The sequence below is a fragment of the Rousettus aegyptiacus genome, unplaced genomic scaffold (assembly GCF_014176215.1).
Source record: "Rousettus aegyptiacus isolate mRouAeg1 unplaced genomic scaffold, mRouAeg1.p scaffold_m13_p_3, whole genome shotgun sequence".
NCBI classification, from domain to species: domain Eukaryota; kingdom Metazoa; phylum Chordata; class Mammalia; order Chiroptera; family Pteropodidae; genus Rousettus; species Rousettus aegyptiacus.
The window spans coordinates 8,757,141-8,774,350 of record NW_023416306.1 but is presented as its reverse complement, the minus strand read 5'-3'; the positions used below and the strand labels follow the sequence as shown (position 1 = coordinate 8,774,350).

Genomic DNA, 17,210 nt, shown 5'->3' with positions numbered 1-17,210 from the left:
TTCTTTTTAAGTGACCTAGTATATCTTTTTTATCCCCTTTGTATTTAAACAACTCCAAACAGAAAATAATGCTGATATAGGAATAACGTTTCACACTGAGAAATGAGAACACGATCCTAATCTTATTTATAGTTGATATCTGAACCTGTTTACTATTCTTAATTAAAGAAAGACACTACTGTTTTTAGTATTAAACACTTAGCTAAATCCTATCTTTTGCCAGATGTTTTTGTTCCTACAGATGTCCAAGACAGGGAAGAAATCTAGCCATCAGCGACTAAGTCACTTATGTGTGCTATCCTCAGGTACCAAGGGGGTAGGGGCTGCGGGAAGGAGACCCCTGTCCTGGCTGAACAACACCCAAAACCCTGTGTTCTCTGGCTCTCGCGGCACTTGGCCCAGACCTAAAGGGCAGAAGAGCATCGGAGCTCCAATGACACTTGGTGCTCCAATGACAATGAGCTGGTGGAAGAACAAAAAACTTTAAATATGCAATCCTCTCCAAGGATGAGTACGCATAAAGCATTGTCAAAAAGTAATTCCCAGAGACATGCTTGGGAATCTAAGCAAAACAATACCACGAAGGCAGAAACCTACACATTAAGAACTAGGATAAACCACATAAACAGCCTACCAATTACATAAAACTAGTTGATACTCCCATCAAAAAATTAACATCTATCAAAAAAACCAAGACAGATGATAAAGGACTTGAGTGGCCGCAACGTGGTTTAGCAGCAAAGATAAAGCACAGGGGAGGAAGACTGTGGTACCACGAAGTATCTAAAATATTGAAAGCTCCTATGAAAGTGATAATGGGAGACCGGTGGGCTTGTTCCTGAAGATTTGGGGGGGAGAGGGTTGCTTAATGGGGGGGTACATCTATCATTAAAGCAGACTTAGGTGAATGCCATTCAGAAGATACCACCCTCTCTCACCACCAAAGAAAATATAATAAAAGAATGTTTTTATAAATATATCTAAGACACTAGATCCACCACACTCACAACAGTCCACGATACACATGATCTTGTCCCCTCTGCTGCTGCCAGATGCAGAACGATCAATAGGAATTTTTTAAACTGCCCCCATTTTCAGGCCAGGTCTGTTTGACAAAGACATACGCAGTTTCTCAATTCTTAGTGAGAACCAAAAACACCTGTCATTTTGAGATACCATGACACAGAAAGCTTAGTGCAGAGGAAATCACTCTACATTGCAGCGGCACTTACAGCCAAGAAGATTCCTAGACAGCCCAAAGGCCAGAGCAGAAACCTGAACAGTGCTGGCTCCTCAAGCCCACGGCAGGGCCGCTCCAAAATGAAGCTCTCCCTGGCAGACACAGCATCCGTGCCGGAGAGCATTCCACTAACAACAATGCAGTCCCGGCTGCAGAGGAATCGAGCATCGATTTGTAAATGTCCAACATACAACTGGAAAAAAATTTGAAAGAATAAAACTGCAGGGACTTACATACCTCCATATCTGGCCTAAACTTATCTTCAAACACAGCCATTGCTGCCAAGGAGCCAGAACCTGTAAGAAAAAGATGCATTTTTAGTGTATTTACCAACTCCCACTTCTCAAGTTTACCTCGAGGCAGCAAAAATGGCAAAATATGCCCAATGTCACATTCAAGTACAGTGTAAATATTAATCCTATAGGGCCACATAAACCAGGTAAACACTGCTCTTCAAAAGCCTGGAGTCACACTTACCACTATCCTGGGTACACCTGCAACTGGCCCTACTTCTACTACTCACAGGAGTAATTGTAAATTATTCACAATAAAATGCTGAAGCAGGAAAATAAGGTTATAGAGGATTTGTATTATTTCAAAAAGTGAATGCCACATAATTTCACATCTCCTATGCTGTGAGTCTTATGCTCCACAACTGTGCCTTGGCAGGCGGCTGGGTATAGCGCTAAATATCAAGCCAGTTAGAAAGAACAGACTGTTTTAATGAGCTGGCCCTGGTAGAGTCACCTTGACATGTGGGGAAGAAACTACAGCACCAGCAATGGTAATAGGATTGTGAGCTGCACCACCAGGTTATTCCAGCTACAACTGTAAAACACTTTATTATGTGGCATTTATTTGGAGCTATTATTTTTAGTTTGTACTTTGAAGAGTAACAGCTGAGTAGACAAAATGACAGACAAAGAAACAAAAATTTATTATCACAATAGCGAATGGCTGAAAGGTTATGCTGCATAGATATTAACAGATAGCAAATTTCTACCTACAAAAGTAAGATGTAAAGTAAAGGCATTACAAATAAGTATGGGCTCCCTTTGAAGGGATATAAAAGGCAGCTCAGCACTATTTGAAATTTTAAATTAAACTTGCTTTGTTCAGAAACCAGAGAACCTTTAGAAAACCATCATCTTGTCTTTACAGGGGCCTGGCAATATTTCAGGATACTCTACTTTTGGAGAGAAGATAGAGTTGCCCACAATTTTTTACTCCAATTAGAAGATTTTTTTGGCATTTATTACTTTTTAACTTGTTTTGCATAACACTATCTATTTAGCTGGGTCACAGAGAAAACCATATTTTCTATTTAAAATGATTTGTGTACATCGCTTGACCACCTCAATGGTTTAGCAAAGGAAAAAGGCAGCGATTAAACAGTTTCAAATGAGGTGTCCTGCTGATTTTATCAAGTCTGCTGAATGTATAATGAAAAAGGAGAAGCTGACAGCAATGCTGCACTGAGAAAATACAGACTACCTTATCTGAACCATTTAAGGAGGTCCAATTATAGATCAAATTTAAAGGGTAGAAACAGCAGATTTACAGACACAAATCAATGAACATGGTAATCCCAATGAATATGACAGATACTCCTGTTATGGAATATTGCTGTGGCTGAGGATCATTACCTTCACAGCACCGGATACATCACATCGAAAGCAGTAGGAAGCGTCAAGTGTAGATCGGCATTACAAGCAATGACTATTCATTTAGGCTTTGGGGGCAAAAGGCAACCCCATTTTCCCCTCTCAGAATTTTTTTCTCCGTAAAAAAAATGGGGGGGGGGGAGGATCTAAAGAGATATAAAAAGCCATCTGGAAAGGATGGAAATTAAACAGATATTAGACTAGAGCACCCAAATGAAACTAGGATATACACAAGGGCAAATTCACCAAAACCAAGCCTCTGATTTTCACAGTAAACGTGTCCTTGAAAATCTGGAAACAGAACCCAAGTCCACCAATATTCTGTGAGTCACTTGTCAATCCTGAGATTCAGGAATCAAGAAAGTAACCTAAGTGTCTGATTTTTTAAGGCACAGGTGAGAACCCATATCAGACTTAGTAAAAAAACACCGGTTTTGTATGGAAAACAAAGGACAGCTGTCATGAAGAAACAAGGAAATTGCAAGTAAGGGAATCTCAGAAAAAGAAATACCTCTAAATACAAAATGCTCCTGGCAAAGCACCCAACGGCAGGCTTGCCTCCTCTAACCCAGTCCAAGACCATCTCTGTGAAGAGCCCAAGGGTAAATGCACCAGAGGCCTGAAACAACCATTAAAAAGGACAAGGGAAGGGCGAGTATTTACCCAAGAGCCAACAACTTTGTGGAAAACTGGAATCAATTATTGTAAAAAGGAAACCCAAGTTAACTTAAAAGCATTTTTTCCTTAAAAATTACTAACCCTGTTTTTTTCTCCTTGGCCATTCTTTCTTTGGCAGTCTCACAGTAAAAAAATTAGTTTGACACTCATTTTTCCTGGGCACATATATTTCCTTCTGCTTAGCTCCATCCAACATTTGAAGAAATAAAACAAAACAATGCTGCAGATGCAATTTCTATAAATGGAAATGACATACTAAATCTGAAGTCTTAGAACAAAGAGTGCCTAGCCAGTGTGGAGACGGTTCTTCCATTATCAGAGACAGTGATTTTTTTTTTAAGAGCTGGAGGGTGTGTGACAGGTAAACACAGAAAGGACACAAGGGTCCTTATCACATTGCATTTCTGCTTCCCTTTTTACACCATGCCCTTCAACACACACTGCAACCTACACACACGCGCGCATGCGCGCACACACACACTCACACACACTTTTCTGGAAAGCAGGAGCTTGCTAAACGGCCCGACTGTTTCCCCTGAGATCAAAGATAAGCAAACTCCAAATAAACTTGAAATAAAGAAAAATTCAACGTTAAAAACAATTTCTAAATCACTTGCCAATCAGCTCCTGCTCCCAGTTTTTCAGGAAAGGAGGACTTTGGCGCCCCCTTTTCAGAAACACATGGAAGTGCTAGGACAACCGCCTGTGTCAACAGGTTTCCAGGAAACAGTGTGTGTGTCTGCTCTGAGTGCGTGTCTGCTGCTTAGAAAACTGAAGTCAGAAGTTCGCATATGACTGCGATTGCCCAAAGTGGCAAGAGAACAAGATGCAGTTTCTCACGTCATTTCAAGGCAATGTAACTAGGGGAAAAAACAAGGAGCTGGCCATTAAAAAGAAAAAAGACAGCGAACTCAATGAGACCAGTATTCTTTAATAATTTCATTTCGGTTTCTGAGATTTTGTCTCGACACCACTTAAAACTCCATGTATACGATAAACCGTCAGACAGATGCCATATCAGCACAGCACCCATGTGACCTACAAAACATTTAAATATTCTATCCCATTTTCCACATAAACCATAATAATGTCCTGAGACATTCTATTATTTCAGCATCAACCTACCTAACCTAGCACTTCCATATCCAAAACCAAGGCAAAAGTCCTTTGAAGGAACATTCACCCTGATTTTCTACTCCAAACGCATCACCTTGATCAGTCAGAAGTGCCTGGTTTCCTGTTAAGGAATAAATGAAGAGAAAAGCCAGGGGACAGCGTACGGGGTACCAGGGCCTCTGCTTTACGTGACAGGCACGGCAGATGAAGGAAACGCATACCAAGGGAACATGCTTCCCGGCAGTGCAGGAGGAGGTCTGGCAACACGGGGTGAGGCCTGCCCTCGAAGAACTTACAAAGCGAGGGGCGGGCAGCCGAGGGGGAAGAAACAAGCAGTGCGAGCATCCACCGGCGAGCCACACACCGTGTCATTTGGTCATCCTCAGAGCAACCCATTGCAGTGGCAAAGCTTCCAGTTTAGGATTACAGAACTAACAAGTACAGGGCAAGATTTCTGTCTCAGGTGTGACCCCATGTCATGCTCCCCTACACAAAGGTCTACATGCCACAACAGTTCAGAGCAGACATGCGTGACCTTCCGTGACCAGGTCTCTGTCTCCCTCAGCCCTCTCCCCCTCCCCAATACACACATACCTGACACTCCCCCAGCACTAAACTGACAATTATTTCCTAAATGCTCATACCGTTTCAAGCGTATCCCACCTTGGCATATAGTAGTTTTTGCCCCTTGACAGTCAGTTCACAGAACTCCTGGTCACCCTTCAAATCCCAGCGGAGAGATTCTCTCTTCCCAGAAGCCTTCCCTGACCACCGCACACCCCATGAGAATTTATCACTCTCATCTACGGAACCTGCCCATCCTTTCCCATCTGCATCCCTCATGCCGGCAGTCTGGCGCACTGCAAGCACTAAATGGAATCTGTTCAATTAAGTTGGGCTGATTTGAGCACAACTGTCCAAACGGAGGAGCTGGGGAAAGCCTGAGCTGGCCCTCAAGGAGTGGTGACAGTAGCAAATGCCTTGATAAAGTGTAAGAGAACATTTATTGCCTAATTTGCCATACTGGGATGAATATAAGACAAACTCAAATGTAAAGCAAGTTCAATTTTCAAAAAGAAAAAAGGCTTTAAACCCACAAAACCATGTCCTATTATGCATCCTCGTCTGGTCCAAACCTCTGTGATGATATCATAGGAATGAAATCCTTGGATTTCTGCATTTTATTACCAGTGCTGTCTGTCTCATCAGGAGCTTCCATGTAGCTGCTCCTTAGCAACCTCCACCAAGTCTGCCTTTATCAGCCCACCCACAGTTACTGAGTAGCCACTGCGGCTTCCAGAACAAAGCTCTTTAAAACAGAAAACCGAGGTACAACTCAGTGACCAGCATTTAGAAAGATGACTGCGTAAGACCTAAGACACTGTGATGGCTGCCTAGTTACCCACTGCCTTACCTCCAGCATCCACTGTCCTCCAAGCTCACTCATGTGACCCTCCCTCCCCCCACACACACACCCTGCTCAACCACTCCCAACTCCCAAAGCACCCAGCACCAAACCAGCCAACAGCCCGAGCTGTGGGGAGAGACAGGGCTGGGGGAAGGACACACAACTGCCCTGCACTCCCGACCCACTGCAGCCACCCAGGCAAGCACCGCTTCGCCCTGGGTGCCCTGTTTGGTGTCATTAAAAGAATTCTTCCTGCAACAGATGCCCCTGTGAGTCCCGGAAAGCAGGCTGCTCCCGTCCCTGTCAGGGCCTGCCTCACCCTCACACCTTCAAGATGACACTGTGAGTTGCCCATACTGCTGACCTCCAGGAGATGGGGTCCCAGGCACAAATGCCACAAGGGGCCACATCTCCAGCCAATCTTTTTAAAATATTTGCTCTTATTAATAATAGGACATTGGTTTAAAAAAAAAAAAAAGAGAGACTAACTCCCAAAAACAATGTAAAACATAAGCCTCAAACTCAGAAAAATGTGTGCAACATACAGGATATTAATAACTGAGAACTCACAGAAAAATAACATCAGTACACCAGCAAAGAAAGAAAACAGCAGCTTACAAAACAAAAAAGGCAGAGGCCTATGCAAATTCAGAAACACTGTTCAAGTTCACTAGTAATCAAAGAAATATAAATTGAAATTAACCATTTTTCTGCCTTTTGGATTAGCAAAAATTAAAGAGTAACACCCAGTGCTGACAAAAATGCAGTGAAATGGGTGCTTTAACATACTTGGAGAAGTAAAAATGGATAGAACTTTTAATGGGCAACTCAGAAACATCAATCAGAAAGCATAAAGTTATACATACTCTCCAAACTGAGAATTCTACTGCTAGTTATTCTAAAGAAAATAATGGACAAGTACACAAATTATGTATGCAAAAAGATCACCATTTAGAGTAGCAAAAAAAAAAAAGGGAGGGGGATGTAAATGTAAAGATCCAACAATCGGGAGATATGGAAAATAAATACTATATAGATGTTTACTAGACATAACATTTTTTGGCAGTAGAACAATGTCCGTAATCTAATATTTAGTGAGGAAAAAACATGTTCCAAAGCAATATCAATATATATGCTTCTATAATACATATCATAAAAATTTGGAAGAACATAAATCAAAAATATTATGCTTATTTCTGGGTGGTACTATTTTCTTTTTGCTTACTTGTATTTTCTTATTTTTCTTCAAAGACCATGAATTACTTGTAATTTTTAAAGGTATAAACTTGGAGAAAATAAGAATTTGATATCGTGGAGAAATGAAAAAAGATAAAAAAAGCAAAAAGACCGAGAGCTTACCAGCTGTCACGGTCTTGCTGCGTAACAGTAGCAGCACGCAGCTTATTCCTGAAATCTGTACACAGGGGCCTGAAGGTCAATCCATGCATGAGTCAATAATCCCAAGTAACGACAGCAATCAGTCATCAGAAACAAACAAATATACCAGGTCTCTCTATCAGCATCCTTAGAAGGGCTTCCTTAGGACAGTCCTAGAGGTAAGTTCATCCTAATAATGAAGTCTTTTGAGCATATCGGTGCCACGCCACCTACCCAGAAGTCTACTCTGTGCCCAACAAATTACTAAAAGGACCACAACAAACATGGTGTTTAAGAAATTCCAAAGCAGTTACGTCAGCGTTGCCTGCTCTTCAGACAGGGCAGGTAGCAGTAGTTCCACTTGATGAAAAGGGAGACTGAATCTCGGAGATAAGGAATCTGCCTGGATCACAGAGCCAGTGATTAGCAGACCTGGGAATTTGCACCCAGATCATTCAGAATTTAAAGTGTCTGACATTCTTTCCATTCAACCATGTTACCTCTTAAAGCACAAAGCTTAAAGCTTAAAATCAAGATTAGCAAGTAAGCACAAAAGCAGCTAGATTTTCTTAGCTTCCCCCCCTAAAAAGCACACTAGATTTCTAGCTTACTTTTTCTTCAGATTTCAGAAGCAATTACCACACATCTGGATATAGTTAATTTGTGTTGCTTTGCTTGGCAATTCAAATGAGACTGAGATTTTAGTTAAATGTCTTAAATGATTAAACAGATGCCACTCACTGTTTAGCAATGCCACTCAAGTATCTGTTCTGGGTATTTATGTTAATATAGCTCCATTCAAAAAAAATATGAAATTTGTCTCCATTTTCTAAAACCTCTGAAGGTTTTTATCTACATTAGTATAGCTCAATTTGAACCTAACTTTTTCTGAGAGAATAATTCAATTCAGGACAAAATATGAAATATATCAAAAAGTTTGCTATCTAAGATAATGCTTTTATTTGCTCTATATAAAACATCTGCATTAATATGACTTGAGGATAGTGGATTTTTTTTTAAAAACATGAAACGTTATTTTTATAGAGTTCATTAAAGAACTCAATCAAACAGCAATTCTAGAAATGATGTTATCAGACATGTTGAAGAAACAATAAGACTGAAATAATTTTCTAAAACCTGCTGCTCTAAGTCAAACTCTAGGAAGGATCTGAAAGGCAACAGGTAGAAATTTGTTTTTTCTTATAAGGTCTATGCTCACAACTCTCAGATTGGGGACAGAGAAAACAAAGGAGAAAATCTACTGAGGGCCTTATAGGTCCTGGACCTTGAGCTCAAGTGGTATAGATATTTCCCCATTTTACAGACAAGGAAACTGAGGCTCAGCTAGTTTAAAGGCAATACAGTCAATAAAAGTGGAGCCAAGAGTCAAACCTGGGTCTTGGGGCTCTTAAGCCCATGCGCCTTTCAGAAGAGCAACTTCCCACTCATTCCTTCAAACCAGGCCAGTGCCCACCTGGCAGCAGGCTCTGGAGACACACAGCTCCGGCACTCCCTCGCTCTCCACCCCCCGCCCCCTGCCCCGCACACTGCCGAGGCCCTCTGAGACCTGCGAGGCTGCCCAGCTACTGCCAGAATCATCATCACATCAAGCACAACGTGAACGCTGGCCAGGTAACGGCTCAGTGCAGCGGCCCTGCCACCCCAGCTTCCCCGCCCTGCGCAAAGGGATTAAAGGCAGAATGCATCTCCTCAGGACCCGAGCAAGAGGATGCATTTAAAGACGAAAGCATGGCACATAGTAAAAGCTCAATAAAAGCCAGCTATTGTAATTGCTCAAAGACAAGGTCCTCGTCCTCCAAGAGCCATTTTATACAACCATTCTCAACAAGTCCCAGGGTTGGCAGCTTTAATGGAAACAGAGGTCTTCACAATCTCTTCTCTCAAAGTCATGAAGTTCTGAGAAACAGCAGGAAATGGATTTCTACAGCTTTTCCCCAAATCAGTTTAACCAGATCTTTTCAGGAAAAAGAAAGGGGGGAAAAAAAACTCTGCCTCAGCTAAGGAGGGGTCCACTGTAAGCACCTGAGGACCTGTTCGCCACGGTGGCCTGCAAAGGTGTAAGATCTATGCAGCGATAAAAGAGTAACACACAGAACTTTCTAATCCATCAGTGTCAGCTCTCCCCGACAGAGTGCTTACTCACTCTTGCTCATTGTTAGTCAACTGGCTACTCATCCTGGGTAAAATTTGGTGTTTTCCATAGCTCCGTGGATTAGGATCATTTTTCACTTCATTCCTGTCTACAAGACCTAGTCTCCTGGTACTGGTTTTTGCTCTGGAGGCCAACACTGCCAATGTGTGAAGAGCTGATTTATGAATATAAAACAATGTTGGTGCCAGGGGACCACATTCAGCCACTAGAGAGCAGTGAAGCACCTCTCATGGCTGGGGAAAACTCAAAACACTGACTTGAAGTGGTTTAATTGTATGCATGCATTTCATTATCGGTGTTGGCCAAAAGCTTCCAGGCGAGGCAGGCCAAGCAATCAGACAATCTTGCAGGGGTTGCTGAAATCTGGATTTGTCCTTTGTCAGCATAAACAGTTTAATTTGATGTTTTCACTCCTGAGTAAGCACTGAGTATTACATTTAAACCCCTCGTGAGGGGGAAGAATGCTTCCTTTTCATCAGCAAATGTACCTCGATGTCAGAGTTTAGCTTTTATTTTCAATAAATTTTTAAAAATTATTCCACTTAATATACCTAAAAATATTTTTAAAGCATCCAACACTTTCACTCTTAGAAAATACAGTTCCTTTTCTAAATATAGTCAAAAAGGAGTTAAATAATTTAAAACACCACCCGAACAGAGATTTTTCTTATAATTGTAAGGGCAACATCTCATTGACCTGACAGGTTATAAATACTTATTCTTAAGAAAAGACTAACAATCGGGGCATACAGGCCTAAAAAGTGAAAGGTTTTATTTTATTACTGTATTTTAACGAAATGCCACAAGGTACGAGAACAGAAAATTGTTCTCCTTCAAAATGAGGAGTTACTTAACTCCATGTTTAGGCGATTAGATGGAGGGTGAAAATTATCTTAAATATGCCTCTTCATCAGTCTCCCGCATATTCAGGCCCTGCCCCAAAACGCGCTCTCACTCAGTGCGCCCTCTGAGTACAGGGCGCGCACCTCTCCCTCCCGCTGCGGGGGCTCACGGCAGTCTGAGCTGAGTCTTTCAAAGGCATCCTTTACTCTGGTCCACATTCCAAAATAACTTTCCAAAGTGTGGGTTATCCCACTCTGCAGGTCATGCCAAGTTTTCCTGTCCCTCAGAACACTGAAGGACAACCACAGAGTTTAATAATTTATAAAACGCACCCAGTCTTAATCATAAATAAAGGTTTATCTCGTCCATATGGCCTGTGTGCAACAATAAGAAATTCTACTTACTAAAAAAAAAAAAAAAAAATGTGTAAAGCGCTGTATATTTTCTCAACTTACCTGCAGACTAGATGCCATGATCTCCACTTTACGGATGGGAAAAACTGAAGTTCAGAGAAGTGAAAGAAAACACCCAAAGTCACACAGCTATGGCAAATCCGGCTGACAACAAATCCCTAGTTCTTTGAACTCCACTGTGAAAGGTCCTCTCACGCATAAAATGACTTTCCACTTAGTATGTACAACAAGAAAGTAAAAGACTATTGAGCTAGGTTATCAGACTATAAAGGCACTTTTCTGAAGCAGGGTCAATTCTGAAACAAGAGCAGGTAAAGATGAATCAGTTACCGCTCTCTCTGAAGTGGAGTTTAAAATCAGAGGACTTAAAACTGCGAGCACTGCACTTAACTGTTCTGAAACATACTCCTGGCATGGGCTTTTACTTAACTGTATCCTAAGGACTGAACTCAAGTCAGAAAAGACTTGATGGCAAAATGTCGCAGGAGAAAAAACAGGAAGAGCAGCACCCTACACATTAATTCAAAACCTCACCATGTTACCTACCATAGACCTTTAACATTTTTTATGCAGAATCAAGAACTAAGTCCACTCTAATTAAAACAGATTAAGAACTAGCAAAGGCTGTCTATATTATATGCCCTGCAACAACAGGATGAATTTTAGAATACTTCCTCGTTTCCTAACATACTGGCACCCTCTGTTGGTTTAGTACCACCTTTACAGTAACGACCGGGAATCAAGACGCATAACTCCACTCTCACAGGCTTTTGGTTCCCAGATGTTTAATTCCTGGCATTCCATAGCGGCATAAATTTTAAGATATAAAATACATACACTACACGTTTTAAACCTCATGAAATCTTCCTCATATTCATGCGAGCAGGAAAAACGGCTGGAGAAATCTTAGTACACAGAACTGCACAGAGAATGTAGCAGCACTAGAGTTATCAAAATGTCACGCACCACACATCCATGCTGTGCCACATACCAAGGGCTGTACGTATGGTATCTCACTTAATCCTCACCCATTTCCCATGGGACCGTTCCTCCAACCGCCATTTTACAGAAGACGACATCAGTGCTCACACTCAAGAGCTAATAAATGTTGGACTTAGGTTTGAACCCAGTTCGACTCCAAAGACCAGCTCTTTTCAATGTCCTACACCACCTCAAAAAATGGCACCAAGAGCAACAAATGCACAGAAAAAGCAACAGGTACTTTACAGAGTGTGTTCACACATAACATGACATTGCAGCATCTCAAGAGCCCTGTGACCTCTCCAGGTCAAAAACAACTAGCTTCTTCCCAGAAATGAGGGGTCTGAGGTTCAGAAAGGTTGGGTGACTCCCTGGTCAAGGGACAGAACTGGAGCCAGGGCTTCCACCTCTTTTTCTAGGATTCTAGGTTATATCTCAGATGGTTACAAAAAGCCCACTCTGGGTGGTCGTTTCTGGTGGGCAGAGCTCCCAGCAGAAGGGGGCTCCCTCCACAGCACCGCCCCTGACCCACACAGGGCAGGGGCGGAAGCTCACTCCAGTACTGATGGAGACACAGGTTTGAGGGACCCCTGCACAGTCACACGACCCACACGGGTCAGGAAAAGGACTGTCCAGCAATGCCAGAGCTATGAGGTCCACAGGCCCTCTGAGATGGCGCTCAGGGAGGCCTGGGAACTAAACACAGAACTGCTCAGTTTGCACTTGATTTAAGAGTTGGAAATGAATGTGGAAAAAAAGTTGCATCTTGTAGCACACTAATTTGATCCAGTGCAAGAAAACTTTCAAAGCTGAGTCATGTGGAGATGTCAAAATGTCTGCACAAAGGTTGTACTTCGGTGTAAAAAATAGAGAAAATGGCAGGCCTGAATTCCCTATCAATGTTCCTATGTTCCAACCTAATTCTAAGATTCTTTTTTGCCCGCAAGGTGAGATAGTGCTGTGTTTACTACTCTGTCCTGAATCTTTTCACTGGCTAGGGGGCTTCATCAATTGGGACTTAAGAGGTACATCCCAGTAATTAGGAAACAGCAGAACCAGTTTATCTGGAGATCAAATTTTACTTGGATGGCCCTGGCAGTGACCCCAAGTCCTCCCTAATGATGCATATCAATGTTTACTCCTTAAGTTAGTATTCCTAAATTGTCCAAGGGCCTCATTTCCAGGAATGTCGTGCTTGAAATTTTATTCATGTTAATTCTCTATGTGAATAAGTGGGCAAAAACAAACACTATATATACCTTGCCGATGCTGCTGTGAGGAACACTGCCAAACTAACAGCAGAAGATGGTCCCCAAGCCTCACCTGCCACTACTTCAGTTTGCCTAATAAAGGAAAGCTGGCAAATTGAAAAAAATAAATAAATAAATAAATAAGCTAATTAATCTGAGAATAAAAAATCCCGCATTCTACCTATAAAAAGTAAAACTATAACCCTTAATAGAAAGTCAAAGAATTTTGCTCAGCTTTCAACAATCACACTGATGATTGATCACCTGCAATCTCTTTATAAATTATTCTCTTTAAAAATAATAATAATTAAATGAAACCCAAGGGGCCCTTCTTTTTGAGAATAGACCAAACCATATTTGGTCTGGACCACAGGCCACACACCACTGACTGCAATACCACAGCCAAAGAGGAACACTCACACGGGCCTGGCTTCCTATCCCAGATCAGGCACCTCCTGGATATGGGACCTTCGCACACCTCTCTGAGCCTCGACTTCCTCATCTCTAAGACAGGGATGGTAGCACCCACCTCACAGTCTTGCAAAGATTAAATCAGTAAAGCATCGCACAACACCTGCTGGCACGGCAGCTGGAAACTGCTGGACGAACGGCGCTCTCATTATAGTCAACATCACGTCTGCAGAAAAGGTTTTAGGGCAGAAGCTGTCCAAGAGCCATATCACAAGGAGTTTGTTCATTCTCCCCGAGTAAACCCCGGGGAAGGCGAGCCCTCAGAGAAAAGGCTCCTGGAGCCCACGCTTCGCGAGCTGTGCCAGCCCGTTAAAGATGTGCAGAGCAACACAGGTGTCTTCTAGTCAATGCAAATTAAGAGTAGCCTTCAGGCACCTGGCTAGTCGCCAAGGCAAGCCCATGGTAGATAAAATTTAGACACCCTTGTCCTACGGGTAATTTTAGCTTCCAGCTTTTACTGTCAAATCACTTGATAAAAAAAGATTAATTACAAAAAAGTTTAGTTTTTATTTCTCATAATAAAAAACTTATTTAACTAAAGCTTGAGAAATCACATGAAATATTCATTTTCTCACTTCAGCTACATGTATGGGAAGCCTCGATCCACAGTGAATGGGAAGATTTCATTTAGGCGGGCCCTCAATTTTACCTGCAGTTTGAGATTTGGTAGCTCACCCAAAATAAATAACGTGAATTAAAACAAAGCCCACCAAATATTTGCAATTCTGTGGGTCTTGCTCAAAATCCAGCTCCCCATCTCCTTAGAAAAAAAAAAGAAAAAAATAACAACAAAATCCGTCATTATGAAGAAAGGCAGCACCATAGTTACTACCACAGGGAAAAATGCACGCAAGCCGGACCCAAAAGTGAACAGTAACTAAAAGAAACTAAAAGAATGACGAAGACAAAGCCAGAGCAGTACACCTGTATTTTCTTTCATTGTCTGGGAAAGAGCTCCTCTTCCAATGGACTAGGACTGGGAAAAAATAAATAACAGTTAAGTTGTCCTGGGGTAGGTAGAATTGCGTAAAATTTTTTAAATTTGCCTTTGATACTATAAAGCTGTTTTAGTAAATATTGTTTGATAATATACAGGATGGAAAATCAGCATAGACCAGTCAAAAACAGGCAAGACAAATCAAATGCCCTTTGTGAATTTGTATAGTTTCAGTTTTTAGAAGCAAAGCTTAATAGCTTAATGAAGCAACATCTTTAAGATACAAAATCGAAGCAGCTGTTTTACCGGGGCTTCCTGGAGCTGGAAGATCAGAGTTCGAATGCCAGCTCTGCCACTTCCGGGCAGAGCAGTAAGAGGGAAAAGAAATCTCATTTAAGTTTCAGGTTTCTCATTAAGAAGATAGCAATGACGGCATCCCTTGGATAGAATTTTAACTGAAAATAATGTGACAGCACAGGCAGAATGGCACAGAGACACTCCATAACGTGCTTTAAATTTAAACTAATACCAAGCTGAAAAAAAAATGCAATGCTCTGTGCTAAATGGAACACAATCTAAACCTCTATTCCAGGGGTACTGTGAACTGTCAGTTCACAAAAAGAAACAGTAGCTAAGATTTCTAACTCTAAGTTTCAGACATTCTTTGGCACAAGCAAGCTTGAAGATCACCATCAAATATTCATGGAGTCACACAGGACTCTGTGAGACTCTGAGAGTAAGAAACGGATTCTCAGAGATGACAAATGTTCGCAGGAGCAGGAGAGACGGGAAAGCGGAGTACGGACAAGGCTGGCATCCCAGAACCGTGTTTCACACCAAACACCCTGAGAGGAATGTACCACCTGAGCCAGGGCCGGTCACAATGGCTTCCTGACTCGACCTAGCTGAGGAGGAGGAGGAACACTCCAGGCAGAAAAGGCGTTCCTAAAGAAGGCAGCCCTGCGGCGCGGCGGCGTGAAAGCCTGTTTGTTCGGTGGGGGCCTGCTGTACAAGGGACTGGAAAAAGGGTCCAGAGCCCAACCAGAAAGGAGGAGTTACTCCAACACCATGGTCAAGAGCCACAAAGGGAGGAGCACTAAGGAAAACAGAAGAGGATGGATGACAGAGGCCCAGAATCTAGTCTAATGGCGGGCTGGTTTCTGAGTGACCCCTGTACGATCAGTGGCCGTGCCTACTGCCTGGACTCATTTGCACCCTCACATCTGGCCAGATGCCACCTTCTTCTCTGTCTCTAGACTCCCCCATGCCAATCCTCCCTCCAGCTGTCAGCCTGTTCTTCCCAACAAGCGAATCTTACCCTCTCGTTTCTTGGCTTGAAAACATGAGATGGAAACCTCCAGGACAAGATCAGAACAACTCAGGCTGTATCATCGGGACCCTCTCCGGCTTGCTTCCCAGCCTCGCCTCTGTTCCCCTGTCCCGGATGTCCACGTCTTCGCTTCTGCTGTGCCCTTTACACGGAATGCTCCCCCACCCACTGCACTTGCTTCACCCACCCAGGAAACTCAGGCCTTTCAGTTTCTTGACCACACCAGTTCCTTGTACACCACATGCCCTGAAAAGTCTTTCCCCTGGGGGCAGAGAGTGGGGACGCGAATCCCTCGTTAATCTCTACTTATCCTCCGGGTCTTAGCTTATGTGACTTCTTCCCATCTTGCACCCATCAGCTTGGCAAGAGTACCCAGTACTGGTGAGGCTGTAAGAGAACAGTGTCCCCATCTTCTCTTGGTGGGGGAATAAACTAGTGCACTCTTTCTGGAGGGCAATTTGGCAGTAGCTCTCAAAAGGTAAAACACGCTGCATGGCCATCTGTCACGTTACTGGGCTGCCCAGCAGCCGTTCCTCCTTCCTACGTCTGGGGAACCCCCTGGCTTTATGAGGGGGTGACTGCACATCAGAAGCACCCACTCTCTCCTGTAAGGAGCTCTCTGGCAGTGAGCAAGACAGCGGGAAGATTTGGTTCCTGCAGCAGCCAGGGCAGCAGCGTGCGTAGCGAGCCAGCAGCGCCCCGCACCAGCTGTGCCGGCGGTTGGGAGCATTCCGTACTCGCCCACAACGGCCCATCTTCAGCATGACTTTTGACACTGTTCTTGGCCTCAAACCCAGTTCCTGCCCTCCCAGCGATTCTGTGAGCCTCCTTCCATCACTTAAAATAATTCCTTTTCCTTAAATCCTCCAGTGCTTCCAGTGCTTGCAACAGGGAATTCTCAGCAATATATGCACACACCCTAGCCAGAAAGGCCACGACTAGGAATTTATCTGAAGTATGTACTTATGCAAGTACACAAAGACACATCTGTTGCAAAAATGTGAAAACCAAAATATCCATCAATAGGCAGATGGGTCATGGTACAGACATATAATGTAATTCTATGCAGCCGTTATCAAAGATAAGATAGAGCTACGTGTGCTGATACAAAAACTTCTTCAAAACAAGTTAACAGTAAGGAAATAGTATATATAACATGACCTCATTTGTGTCTTTTTAACAGGGATAGAGAGATAAATGACAAATGATAGAGATATCTGAAGGTGTATCCTAAAACATTTTCTCGGAGGAAAAAAAACATACGAAACTGATTACTTGGGTGGAGGGATATGAAATAAGAGACTTAATTTTCATGCAATATTTTTTCCC

At 42.7% G+C, this 17,210-nt stretch overlaps 1 protein-coding gene across 1 annotated transcript in view; it reads right to left on the bottom strand.

Annotated features, from left to right (window-relative positions):
• PSMB7 (proteasome 20S subunit beta 7) overlaps nt 1–17,210 on the bottom strand; it is a 53,731-nt gene that overhangs the window by 25,745 nt on the left and 10,776 nt on the right. Inside the window, exon 6 of the mRNA XM_016137427.2 lies at nt 1,478–1,536. Coding sequence (XP_015992913.1) covers nt 1,478–1,536 — 59 coding nt within the window. The remainder of the gene's footprint in view (nt 1–1,477; nt 1,537–17,210) is intronic.